Below are 22,308 nucleotides of genomic sequence, written 5' to 3'. Positions count from 1 at the left end.
GTAAACTCACTGGCACCATTTTCATTTTATTAACTCTACATCAACAGAGAAGAGTGATACAAATGGGGTCCTTTCTTTGATGTGTTGACAGGTGATCAACAGAAATATATTATGTATAATGATCTTTGACCACTGTTGATTCTTCTATAGTGAACAACTTTAAAACCTTTGGACAAGACAAGAAAAGAAAGAGAACTTGTATTTTTGTTTTGTTCTCCAACTGTTTTTAATAACATCACAAATGGCAGAGGCATAGCTATATTTAGTTGAAAACAATAGTGGGCTAAAAGGTTAATGGTGCCCAGCAACTGGCAGACACTGATGAATGTCCACAATACCCAGAGCACATCATGCAATTCTGCCCCTCTACAATGAAGCCAGGATAAAGCACTGGCTGAATGGAGCAACACTGGCTGTCAAACTTTGGGATTCCAAAGAAAGACTTCACAGAGACAGCGTTTTTTATCACCACAACCTGACTCCAACTCTAAAGCATGATCAACTATAGCTTGAACGTAGAAGAAGAAGAAGAAGAAGAAGCTGCAATGCTCTAGTCATATGCTCCAAGCCTCCAATGCCCTGAAAATTAAACAGTCTCAAGGCCAAACTAGCCATGCCTTATTTTGCAGTTCAGTAATTGGTCATCATACTCAAACATGATTCCTCAAAGTTGTTTTATTACAAAAACATAAAACTGTTCACACTTATTTATTTGGAATGGGTGCTGTTGTGCAATATTGATACATGTGTTGAAATTTGCCTTCAGACTGTAATGCCCCCTGAAATCTCCAACAGTCTAGGCCAAATGGCCTTGCCTTCTCATTGGCCAAATTTGAGCCTTGCAATGTAGGTTTTGAAAAACAAACGAACAAACGAATGTACGAAATGATTGGCTATTTTAAAGTTTTAAAATATTAAAGTTAATGAAGATGCCATTCATTTTAAGAAGATGCAGTTGGCAAATACATTTCATAATAAATGGCAAATACATTTCATAATAAATTGTTGCAGGTTACTTAGTTAATATTTAAGAGATTAATTTAGATGCATATTTTCAAAGATCCTCTAAATTACAAACAATATTTTGATTCATGAATATGTTGTGGTAAGGTAAATAATAGTATATCAAATGATAAGTATTAAAACTATAATACAAGTGCTGGACCTGTCTTGGACACATCGTCCGGGAATTTCTGAGGATGTGCTCAAGACAGACATGCTTGAACCTTCAATGGATGTAAGCATGTGGAAATATCATTGATTGATTAGAGTGCTGAACGCAACATATGCCTATATTAATCTGTCCAGTGTTCGAAATAAGTACTTGTCCGTTTGTTCCGACAAGAAAAAATCTATTCGGACAAGCAAAATGTGCCTAGGTTATTGTCCAGTGGACAAGTAACAATTTTCAGTGCAGTTTCATTTTTAGAAATCACAAACATCATCCTGATACTTAAATAAAATAAACCATTTATTTGGACAAGTGAAAATATTGGTAGACAAACAGATTTCTAGATGTATTTGTCCGGTGGACTAGTAAAAAATTCTGCATATTTCTATCATTGCTGTCTTTATTTGTATATGAATGAATGTAGTACCTGTAATAGTATCTAAAAAAAAACCCATCAGCTAATCATAATATAATGTAAACAAATAGAATTCAATGGAATACAAATTTTTGGGGTTGTTGCTTTTTTAAGTTCTAACAGCTACATTGTACATATCCAGGCGATGTTGCACAAACTGTGTCATTCTATAAAACTGGCCATCCTGAAGGCAGAAAGGCTTCATAATTGCCTGGATAAACTCGACAAGTTTACAAACATTCAGTGGGAACATGGCTTAATCTGAGGGGTCAGTGGGTTCAAGGGAAGATGCCTAATGCTCTGCTCACAGCACAAAGTTTACAATTGTTTTAGCACTTCAACATCAATCACAATTGGTGGGTCTCTTCCTGTTTATAGCACTGTGCTGTGAACAAATATTCTGCAACATTAAAAAGTAATAAAAATAATGTTGAAGACTGGTGTCGGTTTCATCTTTAATATGCTCATAAATATATGTTTTTCCAAAATATTTTATGATGTAGAATTCTATTAAATATTCATTAGCAAAATAATTCAATTCATCATCAATTCTCTACATGTTTATTTATTTATTTATATTTTTTTAACCATTCAAAAGTGATAGAATGAAACTATTTTAAGACAAACATTGTAATTTTCCTTAGCTAGAAGTTTATTTCCTGGGAGGATAATTTATTCTTTATTACCTATATTCAGTAAACTTATTTTATTCCAACATAATGATCAAAAAAGAATATTGTCACTGCATTGAGAAAGACTGAAAAAAAATATTAACACAAATGAACCAAGATATAACTTTAATATAAAAAATCATATTAATTTTATAAAATCTATATTCATTAATTGTCCTTGGATATACACATAGTCTATTAATATTAATGGAACTGGAATTATTAAAAATTCTATAACAAAGTTCAGCTAGATCAGCAATAGTTAAAGTTTGTTTTGTTTAGCGACACCACTAGAGCACATTGATTAATTAATCATCGGCTATTGGATGTCAAACATTTGGTAATTCTGACACGTAGTCATCAGGTAGTCATCAGAGGAAACCCGCTACATTTTTTCTACTGCCACAAGGAATCTTTTATATGCACTTTCACACAGATAGGAAAGCACATACCACAGCCTTTGATCAGTTATGGTGCACTGGTTGGAACAAAACAAAACCCAATCAGGTGAATGGATCCACCTAGGTGGTTCGATCCTGCGACGCAAGCACCTCAAGCAAGCACTCAACCCACAGAGCTAAATCCCGCCCAGACATGCAATAGAGACTCTAGCTACAATGAATATTATAATATTATATTGACAAAACATGAACCATATTTTGCCAGACTGGATAACAAAGTTCATATTGAGAGATACATTCCATATTAAATTACAAAAACTTTGGCTATACACACAGAATTGCAGAATAATATCGAGTACACAATTTCTGCTCCATTAGACTTTGCAAATAGCAAAATTCGACAATTCATTGTGACAGCGTGCAAGGGCCAGCTTGCCATTGATAAATTCGCTCAGCCTGTTTGGTGGATAAATATTACCACAGTTGAGTATATCCACAAGCGAGGACGCCTCCGATCACATACAGAAACAATGTTACTCGCTTCATTTCCACTTCGATGTTTTCACAAACATATCACACAGGCATATCTGTTAGTTAACAGCTAACATTGTTTTATGTCAAAATAAGAGAAATAGGCACATTTGGTCAGTGCAGTTTGTGAGAAGAAAAATATAATGGTAACATCTATATATAACTGCATGTTATACATTTGACAATATTATACATCCACTGTAATTATTATTTTCTGTATTTAAGTAAATACATATTTTAAAATTTTGTTTCACAATTTAGTCTAACCATTATTTAGTTTAGTATAAAAGAAACAATATATAAATTACTTTTGCAGTTGATTATTTAAAATAAAAATTTAAAAGTAGTATTAATATTATTAATTATGGAAGAAAAAATTTGAAATAAAACAAAACAAAACAATTTTTTTTATTAATGTAACAATAACTAAAATATTAATAATAAACTTCTTATACCATCTCTTTTTGAAACAAATTATGAGTAAACAAAAAATTATGGACATGAAATATTGGGCTTAATAAGACTCTTACCAACCAACAGAAAAATGAAAAACCAGCAACTTGTAAAGATATGGTGTTTTTAAAAAAAAAGAGGTAAATATAAAGCCAAGTAAATCACACAGACTCCCCTTTTTTCAACAATATCTGTCCTTTCCCCCCCCCCCCCCCCACGCCTATTTTTGTTTTCTTTAATTAAATTTAGTATAAAATAATCATAATACAATTTTTAATACCTACAAGACCGACTGATATGTAAAATTTTCTCATGTAAATCAACATCAACATCATTTACAGGGTTAACGTAAATGTTTTTAAACATTTATTTTACATTATTAAACATACAACACGGAGAATGAAAACGAAATGGGGAAGATCAGATCAGCCTGACACACTACAAGACTATATGAACTTGCAATCTGCAGGATTTAACGTAGGCCTGTCATGCTACATCTTGTGAAGTGATCGGTAATACATGCAGACATATACACGCAATTATAACATGAATAAAATCATCGACAGCCGTCTATTGCAGGCTTAATGCATGGTTATTTCTCCGACCTCTCATTCTAATAACAGTTTATCAAGACTAAGCTGTTTGACATTTCTAGTCGTTCTGTCAACACAGGTGTGTACTGCACGGCCATGCTGCCACGGTGACACAGGCGCCGTCATGACATTTTTCATTAGGCGCAAGGTCAGTGCTGTAATGGCTTTCATGATATGCCTTGGTTCGACTAGAAAAAAATGCATGTATGTCAAGTACTTTTATCTGTACCAAATATATGTATATTCTTTTGTAAGTCTTCAAGTTTTCAGTTATTACTAGTTATTACTATATGCCTTTTTTATTTTTGTATTATTTACTTTTTTATTATTATTGTTTTTTATAATTATTTAAATTCTTTTTAAATTTAAAAGTACTGTTATGAGGCAAGGATACACCATAAATATATATATTGCTTTTTTATTTTGAAATAGGTTAAAAAATACATGTACTTCATGTATTCTGATCTGTACAAAATAAATATAAACTCTTTTATAAGTCTTCAGTTTTTAGTTATTATTATTATTAAATTAATTAATTTACCTTTTTTATTTTTATTTTTGTAAGTACTAGTATGAGTCAAGGATACCAGATAAAAATGTTTTGATTCTATTTTTGTTTGTTTTTATTTTGAAATAGTTTTTAATTTTTTTACCGTAATTTATTTTTTTAAATGTTTAAATTACAAAAATTATTTATTAATATACAATACATGGTGCATAATTAAAAAATATATGTAATAAAAAAAACATACAGATTTTCTAAAATAAATATAAAATTGAAAAGTCATTCTGTTTTGCTACAAGTTAAACGAAATGTCAGTGGATGAATATCATACATGTAAGTGATCAAAACATTAATTATATTGAAGACATGTTATACAGAATAAAATACCAATAATGTTTTGGCTTATCTCATAAACAGTGTATGCTAACTTCTCAGAGGTCTGCTACATATGAAGGATAGAAAATGAATGAATGAATGAATGTTTTAACGACACCCCAGCATGAAAAATACATCAGCCATATGAAGGATAGGGACACAAGCTCTTCATGGGCAGGTGGGAATATTCTCCCCTCCAGTTTATAAGGGCTTTGATAAGCTAGTCCTTTTTGGATAAGCAGTAATGATCAAATATAAGAAAACTGAATGTAATAATTAAAATATGTAAATAAAATGTCATATAAACTATTAGAGACAAGAGGAAATGTATAATTAACAGTTCTACAGTATACTCTCAGGGGGTCAGGCTTTTTGCCAGAAAATAATTTGAAGGTACATAATACAAATGAAACAGACCATAAGTACCCCTACTAGGTGGTTATGAATTTGAAATGTTTTCAAATTGGTCACTGTATTTCATAAGCTTTAATTTTAAACAGCAGTTTTCTTACTATCATCTATCAAAAAATTATAAAAATATATCCATTAATTTTAAAGATTTTAGGGTAAGCAATTTTATCACTTTACCTTTTGACAGAAACACGGGGGTGTATCACAAAATATGAACAAGACCAGATGTAAATAAACCGTTGGTGTACAACTATACATTGGCTGCGGACATCAACAGTGGATTAAAAGCAAGTTAAAGCCTCATCATACTCGGTATCAGCGATAAGCATAATTCAATAAATAAATCTCTTGTGGAGTCCCGTGAACAAGGTGACAATCACAGAAAAGGTTTGATCGGTGTATATCTAGAGTTGCTGTCCAAACACACCAAGCCAGGGGTCGAGACCTGTGTGTGTGTTCAACAGGTTTACTGATGTTAGGCAAATGATAGGCAAGATAAGAAAAAAACAAATTTACTTTGTGGCCAATCAACACACCTCCACTCACCTACAACGTAACCCCCGAGTTTGTAAATAATGACAAGTTATCACACAATTGCTTCTTTTTTCAGAACTAAAAATTTATAAAAATATTTTTTATTGTTAATATATGCTGGACTAAACAGGTTTGGCTTTTGGTCTGTTATAATGAAGCGATATCGAGCTCATTTAACGACTTCTTCGGTCTCCGTCTTATCATGACTGATTAGTAATGTCATCACCTAATGTCGGCTAGACATATTTGCTTTAAAGATGTGTTCCCCCAACTCGTACACAAAACAAATTTACTCTCGTCAAGGGGCTGGCTAATTTATGTCAACACTTATGGGAATTGTTTGCACGAGTCTACAAACAATAGTTAACACACCACCAACCTGGGGCTTCATTCATGACCACGGTACTCAAGTCTTGCACAACACTATTTTCATTGTTGAAACTACATGAAGGCATTCATTCTTCCAACAGTGTTGACTGGGGTTGTTCTGAAGGGGGGAGGAGGAGGAGGTGGAGGGGGGAAAAGCTTGTGAGGTAATCTCTGTAACCTAGATGTCAATGCTTCAAGATTGGGTCCTGCGAACGGCTCTGGTCACTCTTAATTTTGCTTTAGTAAACATCAAGTATTAGCTCAAGTTCTCCCTCTGAATAGCTAAGAAGGTAAGGTGATTCCTTCAGAGTCTTATCGGGGATCCCATGCCATCGGATTAATCGGTGAAAAGGGCTTCAGCGATTTCGGTTGGCAGCAGACTACTTGAGAGGCTGACTAAATCAGACACGACAGGGCTTCATAAGCATAATACAGTGCTCCGTCACACTCGGATATATTGCATTCTCACACAATGGGGGCCTGCTTAAATGACAAATCTCCCAGCAATAGCAATTTTATTTTAACAAGTTCATTTTCTCTTAACACTCATCCATACACAAACACACCAAAACAATCAAAACATGGAAACGGCCATGATAAAAAATATATATGTACTAATCACTGAGATACAGTTTCCTTTAGCATAAAAGGTTGTTGTTGTTTGTTTGTTTGTTTGTTTGACTGTTTTTTGTTTTTTATCATTACAGAAATATACTGAACAGTATTGCCAATTTATTTCTATAAATTATTTTTATAAATTAATTTTTTTATTATTCTTAATAATATACAGTCAAATGTCACCAATCTGTCCGATTTTACTGTAGTTGTACTTTTTATAAAAATAACTAAGAGTTTTGAAAAAAAGAAAAAAAAAGCTCAAAGGATTTTATTTATCTGTTCAGGTCTGTATGTCTTCTTACACCTGTGCGTATGCAATTATAATAATATGGATGATTTACATACAACATAAAACAGATCATGTAATTATCCAAATGTGGCTACCAGGAGTGATCTCGACACACCTGACCCTTTGCACAACAATTTTGTTGTTAGAATTTCATATTTTTCATCAACACCAATGCATTTCTCAGATTACACACCTCTAAACTCCAAACCTGTTTCTCCAACTCTGTTTCTAACTGATTACCGGGTAGTGCACTTTCTGGATTTAGCATTTTATTAAGTGATTTCTAACATTTACTTGAACACCTCAACTTTTTAAAATTCCTGGATCTGCCTCTTTTTAAAAATAATTCACCATTACAAAGTTGTAAACATATACAAACAGATTCAATCAACTCATAATTTACTTTTATTTTTTAGCTGGGAAGAAACTTTCTCAGCCTAAAAGAAACAGAAGCCTACCAACAACTTTTATAACCACAGCTCTAGTATAGAAGGGGTTTCTGGGTAGCATACAAGATCAGGATAATCCAAGAGGCTATTTACACAGTTATGCACCCAGACGGGATCAGGATAACCACACAATGAAAGTGATATTTTATTGCAAACTTACAACAATATCGGCCCATAGACACCTACTCAGAACAGGCAACCTGATCTGAAGTGCACAGCTACAAAACTTAAAAAGATGCAAATCTTCAGTACAATTATTAAAGGCATTGACCCTTGGGTCAGTTTTATATTTAGTTTTTTTTAAAGGTGGACTTGCACAATACTTACAATTATTTTTCTTAAATTATCAGTTTTGGTATATCTAGGGTAGAAATTAAGAAATGTTATCACTGACCTGGGGGACCAAGAGCCTACAGTCCGTCCCAAAGAAAACGCCTTTTTTCATGCTTTGAATTTATTACAAATTATTTATTTCTGAACCAATTGACTTGTAAGTTGCACAATTTTTTAATTTTTTTTATTATTATTTCCAAAATGCTTTTACTTATCTTCCTATGTCAAACCAAACTGAAATCATTTACAAAAAACAGTTTTACAGAATGATGGGATAAACTATAGAAAGGTTAATTAGCACAGCATTAGTTGAGGTCATGCTATTAAAGGTCATGGTCACAGGTGAAGGTCACAATGAATAATTTGTATTACTTTGTGTACAAGTCAGATTTTGGCAGTCTTTAGTTTTTATTTACAGCCCAAGAACCAGCACCTTTTCAGTGTTTTGTTCTTTTAAAGTTTAATGATGGAGAGGAATTTTTTTTTAAATATTAAAAAAAAACACTAGGCAACATGCATGCAATTAAAATGTGCATTATAAATTCATGTAAACACATATAATAATGTATTATACACGCAAAGAAAGAAAACCATCAATGCCCCCTACAGCACACATAAATAAAGGATACAAATAAACATATTTTTAAAACAATTTTCACTTATAATTACACCATTCTAAAAGACAAATTATAAAATGCCAACTGTAACAGTGCAGGATACAAGTGGGTGTTTCAACCATCCCAACCTATCTAGCTAGCATTCAACACTACTAAATACATCCCCATCCTTCCATTTTCAATTAAAACTCTTAACCATCTCCATTATCTGGTCTACCACAAAAGGTATGGCTGCATCAGTTTCCCATCCTGACTGAAAAGTTCAGCCCGGTTCAAGAAAACAAACCAACAATGTTCGAAGCATGTGTGCCGTGCCCGTCGACTCGCGAGGCACGTACTGAGCAGACGCACAGAGCAGACGCGTTTCAGCGCGGTCTCAGCAACATCGTATCATGCCACACCTGTGACACCTGGGGGCAAAACAAAAAAATTTGCCACAACGTTCGTTCACACCGACTTGTGAGAAGACATTTCAGTAATAATGGGAGAAGAGTCTCTCAATTGTAAAGCAGTGGTGGGTTGTTTTTTGTAGGTCTCCCACTTGAGTCTCACAGACCTACTCTATATATATTTTACAGTGAAGTGGATACAGGTGGGAGTTACACCCACACAGACTATATTGCCAGTTGTAATAGGATATGGTTCGTCCCATTAGTTGTGGCTTATTGTATCATTTTTATTTCTACTTTATTTTTAAATTTAAAAATCATACATAAAAATAATTAATGTATATTATACAATAATTATAATAATTATTGTATAGTAGATAATAATTAATTATTTTTATTTATTATTATTTATTTATTTTTACTTTTTATTATTTCATCATTATTATTATTATTATTATTATTATTATTATTAAATACAAATGTATTTTGCCTTTCCTTGATAAAAAATAATAATAATAATAAAAAAGTTCTATACAGAGCTATGGCAAGACTAATATTTATGACAAAATATTTTATAATTTCTTTTACAATGGACTCCAGTATGTACATATTTTATCAAAATATTCTGTTACCCTGTCACAAGGGGGAAGCTGGTGTAGAGGTGATGTGCACGCAATGAGCAGCAAAGCCACAAATATGCTAGGGAGTTTTTGTTCTTAAATCTATTCTTTTCTTCTTCTTCTTCTTTTTTTAAATTATGAGCAAGCAGGTGAATGCACACATCAATGCCAGCTATGTCCCTAAACAAAAAACAATTTCTATCAATATGCTAATTGTGACTCTTCATTTAAAAATCTCATAATTAAATACATATATTTATACAGTGTGTGTGTGTGCGCGTGTGGAACTTTTTGAATATTTTTTTTTAAATTATAACTATTATTATAAATATTAAATACTTTCATATTTATTGTCATATAGAATATATTAAACTTTTAGAAGCAAACAGGGTATTGAACTAACCTAAAGTTAACTGTTCTCATTTTAAAAACTTAATTATTCGAGGTACATTTTCATTGCAATAAATGACCATAAATGACAATAATACTGTTTGAAATAAGATTTTATTTATCAATATTTATGGTCAGCTTTTTAATATATAAATAAATCAAGTCCTCTTCATATTTATTGTCATATAGAATGTATTAAACTTTTACAAGCAAACAGGATATTGAACTAACCTAAAGTTGATAACTGTTCTCATTTCAATTAAAGACTTAATTAATCAAGGTACATTTTCACTGCAATAAAATGACAATAAAAGTGTGAGAGACTTGAAGAGTTGCGATCTCGCGGGCTGTGACCGGACAAGTGGGGAAAACAAGCACTCAATAGTTACGCCAACGTCGGAAACAACAGCAACAGCATTTCAATTAGGGGGATCACCAATTGGCGAAATTTCTGTAATAACAGCATAGGCCATCTTGAATAAAATGATAATTCCACTCCATCTGTTGAAAAGGTCTCACCAACTGACACGGGGTGCGTTCACAGACTGACGACGGCTGAATGACCACTCTCACCCGTGCTGACCTTTGTATAGGTAGAGAGGCCATTTCTGCGTCGGCTTTAAAGAGACCATTAACATTATAATAGCCGTGCTGTCCACACAAACTTGAGCAGGGGCTTGTCTTTTTGATCGAACACCGACATGTGCAGTGACAAACCAAGGGCAGAATGAAGATGCAGAAAGAAAGAAAAAGAAGGAAAAAAAAGAGAAAGAGAAGAAAGTATGACCAAACGATCAAAATCTTATTGTAAAGACTTGGAAGCGAGGAATGGAGCTTTTCACTCCATCCTATCTGTACCATCTGTGCGAGTATCTGTGAGTCTACAGAAGTCATTGTCTGCTCATACAACCGTAATCTTAATGTGTCAACAGTCTCAATAATTGTGATCATGCTCAGCAAAATGAAAATGACATGACTTTGGTGATAATGTTGTCAATGGCCCTTTGATGAAATGAAAAAGAACTTTTGTAAACCTGTGTGCATACTATCCGACAATGAGTATTAGATCGAAGTCTCCCAATCAGAAAGAGAGAGACAGGGGAAAAAACACACAGTGTTTTATTTACAAAATTAGACAGTCACAGACTGCAACTTTTTCATCAAGGAAAAAATAAATATAAAAATGTATTTTTTTTTTAAATTAAAAGTAATATTGACTCTTATTCTGTGTGTTCTTTGCAGCAGTGAAAACATTAATCTAACAGAAAATGAAACATATTTCGAAAAATAAATAAATCTGCAAAGGCTAATATTTAAACTGGAACATGAGTTCCTTTCATTGCAGCTTCACAGAACAAGGGAAACAACTGGTGTTTGCTAAATGCTAAGACTACATATAATTCCAGTCACAAGACACTGATCACCCATAACCTCCCATCAAACAGCTTGGAGATAACTATACCCATGTAATCCTCTGTTGGTTTTTTAAAATGATTACATATTTTGTTGTAAAACTATTTTAATTAACCAATAAAATAGTAAAATACAGTTTGGCAATAGCAAATATGCAATACACCTGGGGTATATGAATTTTGTTCAATTAATGTTTTTGTTTATTTTGTTTGTTGGGTGGGGTTTTTTTTTACAACTTTAACAACTGAAATGTAAAATTAAATGAATAAACATTTTCTAATACACTGAAAGTGTTAAAAAGAAATTTCCTTTTGTTTTGTTTTTAACACTTTATAGAATTTATAAGAATGCCTATTTATGGAATCTGCTTGTACATGTAATTTGAATTGCAACATTGGAATATGACATGTCATAAAATTACCAACATTAACATTAATTACTAATGTTATTATACCAAATCACGAAATGAATGAAAAGAATGAATGAAAAGAATGAAAAGAATGAATGAATGAATGAAATGAAATGAATGAATGAATGAATGAATGAATGAATGAATGGAATGAATGAAAAGAATGAAAAGAATGAAAAGATTGAAAAGAATGAATGAAAAGAATGAAAAGAATGAAAAGAATGAATGAAATGAATGAAATGAATGAAATGAATGAAATGAATGAATGAATGAAATGAATGAATGAATGAAAAGAATGAAAAGAATGAATGAAATGAATGAATGAATGAAATGAATGAAATGAATGAATGAATGAATGACATTTTAGAACAATTGAAAACATCAGTTAATGGACCAGGCATCTACACAGGGGTACACAATATGGTGTGGGGGTGCATGTCAATTGTTTTTCACACAATTATTTGCTGATGATCATGAAGTGGAAAATATTTTTCACAATCCTGTACTAATAATCACATACAATAATATTTACTTTATTCTTGATGCTACTCTGTGCATGGACAGAAAGAATGCTTCCATTATAATTATATTAGCAACGGGTCATTTAAATGATTTTTTAAATAAATGGTACAGCACATACCACAGCCACTGACATATAGTCATAGAGCACATGTTGAAACATTCATTCTTTCATTTCAACTTATTTTCGTGCTTATATCCAATTAAGGTTCAAGCATGCTGTCCTGGGAACACACCTCAGCTATCTGGGCTGTCTGTCCAGGGCAGTGGGTTAGTTGTTAGTTGGTTAGTGGTTAGTGAGAGAGAAGAGGGTGTAGTGGCCATACACCTACCCACTGAGCCCGTAAGAACTCACTCTGGGTTGGAGCCGGTACCTGGCTGCGCACCCTGTACCTACCAGCCTGTAGGCAAAAAATAACCAATAGATCTATACCCATCTACCATTAGAACTATCTTGTCCATATGATAGAAAATGTATCAGTCTAAAGCCAGTTACAATAGCCATAGGTCTCCTTACAGAAACAAGAATACATACATAGCTGGTCAGATATGTCTAAACAGCTGTCATTGTTGGTTTTCAAGACATTAAGAAAAGCAACATAAACAGACTCACAATGTAAACAAGAAATATACCAAAACTATTTCATTAAAACATACATTTAAAAGCCATCTTACATTTATTCCACATATAATGATAAAAATACTTTTTGGAACAAGTCAGAAAAAGCCTAAACAAATTGCTCCAAGCAAACATGATTAATACATTTCGGAAATAAGAATTTTTAAAGTGACACAGGATTGCATCTACTCTACAGATGGTGAACTGTTGGGAGGTTTTTTTTAAAGCAAGACAAAAAAAAGCCTAAACAAATTTCTCCAAGCAAACATGATTAATAAATTTAGGAAATAAGAAGTTCTAAAGTGACACAGGACTGTGCCAATGCAGATTTACTGAGGGGTTTACGTCAATGATCCTGTACAGAGAAACATCATTTCACAGATTGCCGAAGAAGTCTGAAGTGTCATCCTCCAAAATGCAACCCAAGGTCGGGAATTTACTAAAGCTTCAAACCAACAAAGCTCTATTGTTTGTCTTCAACTTGCCATAAGCTTAAGCGAGTTTCACGACGTTTCCCCAAATCTGAGTCCAGCAGTTGGATGACACCACATTGTTTCCGCAAGCAGTTCCCTTTCTGTGTAGCACCACATTTGATACTCCACTTGGAACACAAAAAGACTTTTGTAAACAAACAAATCCTAAATCCCATGACTCATTGTTCAAGAAATAATATTCATATTCATGATGGTATTTGCACTGTATTATGGTCAGATATCAAGTTGTCGGAGATTTCCACGTTATCTCATAAACCGTTGTGAAAATATTTTGGCAATGGAAAGCACTGATTAAGGTATCCAAGAATCACTCTTTTGAGCAAGTAATGTTTGTTTAATAGTTGTTACATCAGTGTGGGTAAATGATGTTATTATCCAAGTGTCCTGATTCAACCTGGGACGGGATGTAGCCCAGTGGTAAAGCAGTCACATGATGCACGGTCTGTCTAGGATCTGTGGGCCCATTCAACTATTTCTCTTTCCAGCCAGTTCTCCACAACTGATGCAACAAAGGCTGTGGTATGTGTTATCATGTGTGTTATCATGTCTGTGAGATGCCTCCTATAAAAGATCCCTTGCTGCTAATGGAAAAATGTTGATGGTTTCCTCTGATGACTAAAGAGTTGGAATAATCAAATGTTTGACATCCAGTAGCCAGTGATTAATTAATCAATGTGCTCTAGTGGTGTTGTTCTACCAAACAAACTTTTAAACATGAGTTTGAAATAGTAGCAACATCCAGTGATGTTGATAATCGAGTCTGTTCAATGGAAGTTATATAAGAGCATTATATCAATCAGGGGATGGATTTAGCTCAGTCACTTGAGGTGCTGGTGTTGCAGAATAAAACCACCTCAGTAGATCAATTCAGCTGATTGGTTTTTTTTCTCTCGTTCCAACCAGTGCACCACAACTGGACAAAGGCTGTGGTATGTGTTTTCCTGTCTGTGGGGAAGTGCATATAAAAGATCCCTTGCTGCATTAGAAAAAATGTAGCGGGTTTCCTCTGATGACGAGTCAGAGTTACCAAATGTTTGACATCCAATAGCCGTTGATTAATAAATCAATGTGCTCCAGTTTGTCAAATAAAACGAACTCTTCTAATATCAATCGGAATGTTAATAAAGAAGAGAAGAGTATTTTAACTATAACAAATGTGACCCAACAAGAGCAGACTTAGTATATTGTATTCAAACTGTTCAAATGTGATTGACAACTGTAACAGAGAAATTGTATCTTAAAAGTAAGAATTAAGTTTGAAGCTGTTGTACACAAAGATAACACAAAATCACATTGATTAATTTGTCATCCAATATTAGATCACAAATTCCATTAGTAGCATGGGATCTTTTATATGAAATTTCCCACATACAGGACAGCACTTACCATTGCCTTTCTTATACCAGTTGTGGGACAATGGTTAGGATGGGGGAAAGTACCAATATATCTTCTAACATACTAAATGAGCTAAAATCCCATCCGACATAGATAACCATCAATAACAGAATCTTTAAAAAACCATGTTAACGGGGGGGAAAACCCACATTATCTGGATTAAAAATGTCCTTTATAATCAGGTTTACTTTTCATGTACACACTTCAACAAAAATACCCAAATTAGACAAACTTTAACTCTTGAACATTTATCTAAATTAAGTAAACTAACATCCTTGCAGACCAGAGGAGGTGAAAATCAAGCATATAGATGTATATTTGATAACCTATATTTGCATAGTCATTACTGTATCTAATACACGAAGCCCTCGCTGTCAAATTGGGAGTTTAATTTATGACATGAAGACCAAATGATTCCATCGTTCATACTAGAATCAAGGTCTATCTGACATGCTGTAAATCATGGAGAGTTCAAGGGTTGGATGAAGGCAGACTAAACCAACAGACCTGGGTGGAGATATTAAAAAAGAAAATATGTCTTCAATTACCTTGTAGATATCCATTTAAGTAGCTATAAAAACATATCTTGTTTATTCTTCTAAAAATTAACTAAAACATTGGATAGTGTCAAGTGTTGTGTTATGTTTGACAAACTATTAAAATATTTATATCATGTATAGCTTTATAAACAGACAAAACAGAATCGGCTGAAAAACACATTTTCGTGACCTACACTTCAAACATCCTTCACTGTCTAGATCAAAACTCCATAATGTGCTATGTACCAACGTGGCAAGGCTTTTTAAAGATAAAACTGGTTGTAACTTTACTTTCTGGTAACCAAAAAACATAATACAGTAAACCGTACACCCTTGGAACCAATAAATATGTTCGGTATTAACAGGGATCTGGTTTAGAGAGGTTAAGTTCTGTCCTGGTTTTTAAAAAGGAACTCTGTAAAACGTCTGGTTTTAAGGGAATTCCGGTTTACAGAGGGTCCGGTCTTGAGAGGTTTCACTGTACAATCCTATTTAAAGAATTTAAAAGTACCACAGAAATATAAACTAGATATAAATGATATTATGTTTTATAGATGTTTAAAAGTACCACAGAAATATAAACTAGATATAAATGATATTATTTTTTTTACATGTTTAAAAGTACCACAGAAATATAAACTAGATATAAATGATATTATGTTTTATAGATGTTTAAAAGTACCACAGAAAGATAAACTAGATATAAATGATATTATGTTTTATAGATGTTTAAAAGTACCACAGAAATATAAACTAGATATAAATGATATTATGTTTTATAGATGTTTAAAAGTACCACAGAAAGATAAACTAGATATAAATGATATTATGTTTTATAGATGTTTAAAAGTACCACAGAAATATAAACTAGATATAAATGATAATTATGTTTTATAGATGTTTAAAAGTACCACAGAAATATAAACTAGATATAAATGATATTATGTTTTTTACATGTTTAAAAGTACCACAGAAAGATAAACTAGATATAAATGATATTATGTTTTATAGATGTTTAAAAGTACCACAGAAAGATAAACTAGATATAAATGATATTATGTTTTATAGATGTTTAAAAGTACCACAGAAATATAAACTAGATATAAATGATAATTATGTTTTATAGATGTTTAAAAGTACCACAGAAATATAAACTAGATATAAATAATATTATGTTTTTTACATGTTTAAAATGTGTCGTTAATTTACACACACCTTTTTGAACAATTAGTTACATATTGTGCCAAATTTACAAATATTCAGACTTACGGTATTTTTTCTCTAGTCATGTTTAACTTTTCTAACTAACCATGTATATTTACTAATTCACAAATAATGCAGGTGCTTAACCATGACACAGCTTATTTTGTCCGTAATATATAAACACTTTAAATTAAACACGTTATGATAACCTTGAGCTTTAATTCAGCTCATTATGTTCTATATGTATGTTCAACAAATTTATACATTTATACATTGTCAAACCTGTTACACAGCCTGTTAGAAGTAACAAAAAAGTAGCCTGTTAACCATTTTCATAACAAATGTCAAAGATCAAGATGATTTCAGAATCACGTACTGGTCTCTTATTTAACAGAGCATTGCCTAATAAAGGCGTCTGCCTATTAAAGGTGTCTGCCTAACAGAGGGTGATGTCTGAGCAGGTTTAACTGTATACTATCAAGTATACCACAGAACTAATCTTACTTCAATAAATAACTTTTTTCTCTCTCTCTCTCTTTTTTTCTTTTTTTTTGTTACAACATGTTAATTATTACTACAATCTTTCACATCAAAAGACAAGAAAAAAAGAAAGTCTTTTAAGGCACGCCGAAAAAGGGAAACTGAAATGATGGAAGATATGTTTGTGTGTTGTCGGCTCTGTTGATTAATACACGGTAATATGGGACAAATCTGCCCGTCAACGATTCTGACCCGCGCTCTTTGAAGGGAAATTCTCTCCATACTTCCATTGCACCAAGCGTGTTTGACAAGGAATCACTTGGGATTGTGCACTGATGAAGAATGCGAGGTGAAAATAAGATCTTTAAATATAAATCACTTCTTGTCGGGCCATGTGAATCACGGGAGACTTTGGGTCTGTCTGTTATGTATGTCGGACTCATTTTGTCAGCTGCTGGCAGAATCATAAATTAAATCATCAAGTGTTGTTGGTCTGACTGCTTGGTAGTAGCTGGCATTGTAGATGACTGTAGATGATTGTAGATGATTGTCTTCCTCTAAGACATAACATATGTTAAGTACAGCTCATTGCTAATTGGTTGATCCTTCATTTTGGGACTCATCTCAACCTATTCTAACAATGTCCATAGGCTGGGTGAGATTTCAAATGAACCACTAAAATGATCACAATCATGTAAATTTGTTCCATTATAAAGTGGGGCAGATGTAGCTCAGTGGTAAAGCGTTTGCTTTATGCACGGTCAGTTTGGGATCGATCCCAGTCAGCTATTTCTCGCTTCAATCAGTGCACACCAACTGGTACATCAAAGGCTGTGGTATGTGCTATCCTGTCTATGGGATGGTGCATATAAAAGATTCCTTGCTGCTAATTGAAAAGAGTAGCCCATGAAGTGGCGACAGCAGGTTTCCTCCCTCAATATCTGTGTGGTCCTTAACCATATGTCTGACGCCATATAACCGTAAATAAAATGTGTTGAGTGTGTCGTTAAATAAAACATTTTCTTCCATTATAAAGTCTCCTGTCACCCTCTCAAACTGCCAAGAAATTTGAAATAATCCCAATCCTACATACATACACATATACACAGAGGTCAAAGATACTCCACATGACAAAGTCAGCACCAAAAATATATTTGCTCACTCCACTTGCACAAATCACAGAACTCCCTATTTCAAGATCCACCCTACAGGCATGATGTCATACTGCAGTATTAAATTAAATCAAGGGAATGCATTTGCAAATGCTGTCATTACTAAAGTTCATCATTAAATAAAACATTTGATTAAATGTAATAACTACCATTTTAATTCATCCATTTTTCTCAATTCCTTTTTAAAAATATATTGAAAAAAGAAGAAGATAAATGATAGTTCATTGAGACACGATGATACGGTAAGGATTTACAAAACAATATTTTTCTTAAAGGCGGAGACCCTAATTTCAGCCCATGAAAATGAACACCAAGTTTAGTTAATCTACAAACCTGTAACACATTAATATTGGATAAAGTAATAACAGAAAGAAGCTGAAGTTTGTTATGTTTAAATTGCAAAATACCATCTAAAAATAACTAAGGCTTGTCTCAATACCATTACTTCTCAGACGTACGTGCGTTTATAGAATTATGAAAAAATGCATTCTGGGATATTACAAAAACCTGGATGACCGGAACCACTTCAGGTGCATGAAAATGAATATTCTAAATAATAAAATGTAAATACTTCTAATTTAAATGGTCAAAAATGACTTTAATAGTGAAAAAATATGTTGTGGTGTTTAAAAACTAGAGTCTGTCACTTTAAGGTTGTACTCACCGTGTCCTGGTGAGCTGCCAGTTCATCACCTGCTAGGTGAGTCTGGGATTTCATCGTCTGTTGACTCAGTTCACTTTGCAGCAGGTTACACTGAAAATAGTTTACATACTAGTAGTTCATCTTAAAAATGTTCAGACCCAAAACAAGACACATTGCAAATATTCATTCATTCATTCTCACTCACTCACTCACTCACTCACTCACTCACTCATTCATTCTTTCACTCTCACAGTCACTCATTCATTCATTCATTCATTCATTCATTCATTCATTCATTCCCCAAAACAGTAACATTTTATATTGGAGTGAAAACAAACTTGAACTAAATGGTCTTCAGTGCAGTGATAGTGATTGTGTATAATGTAGTGATCATGACACTGAGTTTAAGGCTGGTATGTATATTGGGTTCAGTTCACCTCTAGGCCCATATGGGCACAATACTCATATATGAACTAGTGCTCTACAACTGGCACATCATATTTGTATATATAATTTGTTGCTGATAACCAGCACTCTACAACTGCCATATAACATATCTATAATATAATATGTAGGACCTTTTTAACAGTTTCTGATCCTCCTGATCACTTCTCTTTTGATCTGCACGGTCGACAGACAAACTACAATGCAGCACCTTGTAAGGATCTTTTGGTCTCGTGTCCAATTAATTACCATGCACACATTCTAAATATTGCATGAATTCCATAAATACAACCACCATGGCCCCGCTTTTTTGACTTTACACAAAAGTGGCCATATATTAATGATTATTGGCTATCTACACAGCGGTCATATTTTGGGGGAAAAGTCAGTGCAAGGCTACCACATTCCATCTAAACTTCCCAGGTTACATCTGGTGTATTATTAATATTTATTACCCATATGGTTACAAATATCTTGGTATGTATCAAAGTGATACATCCCACTAGAATGCCAAATGGGACATAACACTTTTGACGTCACATGATGACATCATCAATTGGCGCACTACAATCTTACATGAACGCCAACGAAACGAGATGAGTGATATAAATTAAGATTATGGGTAATAAATAGGATATTAAACCAGCTACCATTTTGTATCATGTTTATGTCCCTCATGAAATAATTTTCATTGTCACTCGCTAAAGCTTGTGACAACTGAAAATTATTTCACTCAGGACATAAACATGATATGAAATGGAAGCTCGTTTAATATCCTATAAATAACTTGTTGCTGCAAAATCGCTGAGTGGTATCACATGCTAAAACCAAATCATTAAATAATTTCTTGTCACATTCCCTGTAACATGTGAATATCAATAATCCTTATTAAAAATAATAATAATAATAATAAAAACAAAACTGAAATGAAAAAAATCTACTAAATAATTATTGTTTTGTTATCTTTTTGTATGCAAATAATATATTGACTAACTATTAACTTAAGATTTCATTTCAAAGTTTTGATTTTGTGACATTTTGTAGTTACCTTGAATATAGCATTGTTTCTTTCCTGTATCAAACTCTCCATGGTTCGAACATTGACCCTGTTTTCTGTGTTCAGGCATTCAATCTTCGACAGTAATTGTTTACCTTGCTCATCCAAAATGCTTCTTTTGTCGCTGCTGAATGCATCCTATTTATAAATAAAACAATAAGATATTATATGCAGGATTTTTTCTCCATTCTTCTTGTTATTGTTCTTGCTTTTTTTGCTTCTGTAAGGGTGTAAAATAGTTTCTTTGGTTCCAGACCCTAGTTTCAGCCCATGAAAATGCACACTAAGTTTAGTCAAGCTATAAACCTGTAACACATTTGGATAAAGTTACAATTGAGTGAAACATGAGTCTGTGACTTTGAAATGGTGAAATACCCTCTAAAAATAGACTAAAACTCGACTGTTACTTCTCAGACACACGTGCATCTTAAAAAATATTAATAATGCATTTTGTGTTATTAAAAACACCAGGATGACCCAAAACACTTTGAATGTATGGAAATGGATAATCTAAACAATAAAATCTAAGTAAAATATGATTTTAGTTATCAAAAATGGCTCTAATAGTAAAACAATATATGCCTTAGTGTTTAAAAACTAGGGTATGTCCCTTTAAGAAACCATGGTAGCTAAACTGAATGTTGAATTTACTCATAATGAATATAAATAAACTGAATGTTGAATTTACTCATAATGAATATAAATAAACTGAATGTTGAATTCACTCATAATGAATATAAATAAACTGAATGTTGAATTCACTCATAATGAATATAAATAAACTGAATGTTGAATTCACTCATAATGAATATAAATAAACTGAATGTTGAATTCACTCATAATGAATATAAATAAACTGAATGTTGAATTCACTCATAATGAATATAAATAAACTGAATGTTGAATTTACTCATAATGAATATAAATAAACTGAATGTTGAATTCACTCATAACGAATATAAATTAACTGAATGCTGATTTGCTGAATGACACCCGAATATATTAGGGGTTAAGCCCAGTGGTAAAATACTCACTTGATGTGCAGTTGGTCTTGGATCGAGCCCCAATTGGTGGGTCCATTGGGCTATTTCTCATTTCAGCCCAAGCTCCACAAATGGTGTAACAAAGGCCATGGTATGTACTATCCTGTCTGTGGGATACAGCATATAAAAGATCCCTTGCTGTGTGGTGGCAGCAGATTTCCTCTCTAATCATCTTTGTGGTCCTTAACAATATGCACTGATATAGCCAGGATTTTAGATTGAGGGGGAGGGGCGCCAACCCACACTATGTATGTATGTATGTATGTATAATTTTAGAAAATTTAATACAGTAAAAAAAAGAAAACAGGTTTGATTGGGGGGACCATCTCCCCCCCCCCATGCCCTCCCCCTCACTATGCCACTGACCATATGTCCAGTGCCATATAACTGTAATTAAAATGTGTCTAGTCTGTTGTTAAATAAAACATTCCTTCCTTCCCAAATATATTAACTGGCTATTAGGTTTACAATGTACAAGAGTGAACCTATTGCTATCATTATACATGTATATGTAGGCTACTCTTTTCATTTAGCAGCAAAGTGATTTTCAATTGTCCTTTTCCATGTTAGGGATCTGGTGGGGACAGACTATGGTTCAGTGGTATAGCTCTCACATGAGGCGTGGGATGGGACGTAGGGTATATACCTTTGGAAAGATCAATGGTGTTTTTCCACGTCTCAACCAGTGCCCCACAACAGCCTTGTAGTAAAAGGCACAATAAAAATCTGTTGTTGCTATTTGGT

General features: G+C 33.1%; 1 protein-coding gene across 1 annotated transcript in view; it reads right to left on the bottom strand.

The window, feature by feature from the left end:
- Positions 1-22,308, bottom strand: part of LOC121369947 — a 70,971-nt gene that overhangs the window by 9,556 nt on the left and 39,107 nt on the right. The window contains exons 8-9 of the mRNA XM_041495029.1: positions 20,513-20,659; positions 19,042-19,131 (exon numbers count right to left, since the gene is read on the bottom strand). Of these exons, the coding sequence (XP_041350963.1) occupies positions 19,042-19,131; positions 20,513-20,659 (237 nt within the window). The remainder of the gene's footprint in view (positions 1-19,041; positions 19,132-20,512; positions 20,660-22,308) is intronic.

Source organism: Gigantopelta aegis, chromosome 4 (assembly GCF_016097555.1).
Source record: "Gigantopelta aegis isolate Gae_Host chromosome 4, Gae_host_genome, whole genome shotgun sequence".
In the NCBI taxonomy this organism is placed as follows: domain Eukaryota; kingdom Metazoa; phylum Mollusca; class Gastropoda; order Neomphalida; family Peltospiridae; genus Gigantopelta; species Gigantopelta aegis.
This window is presented reverse-complemented; position numbering and strand designations above follow the sequence as displayed.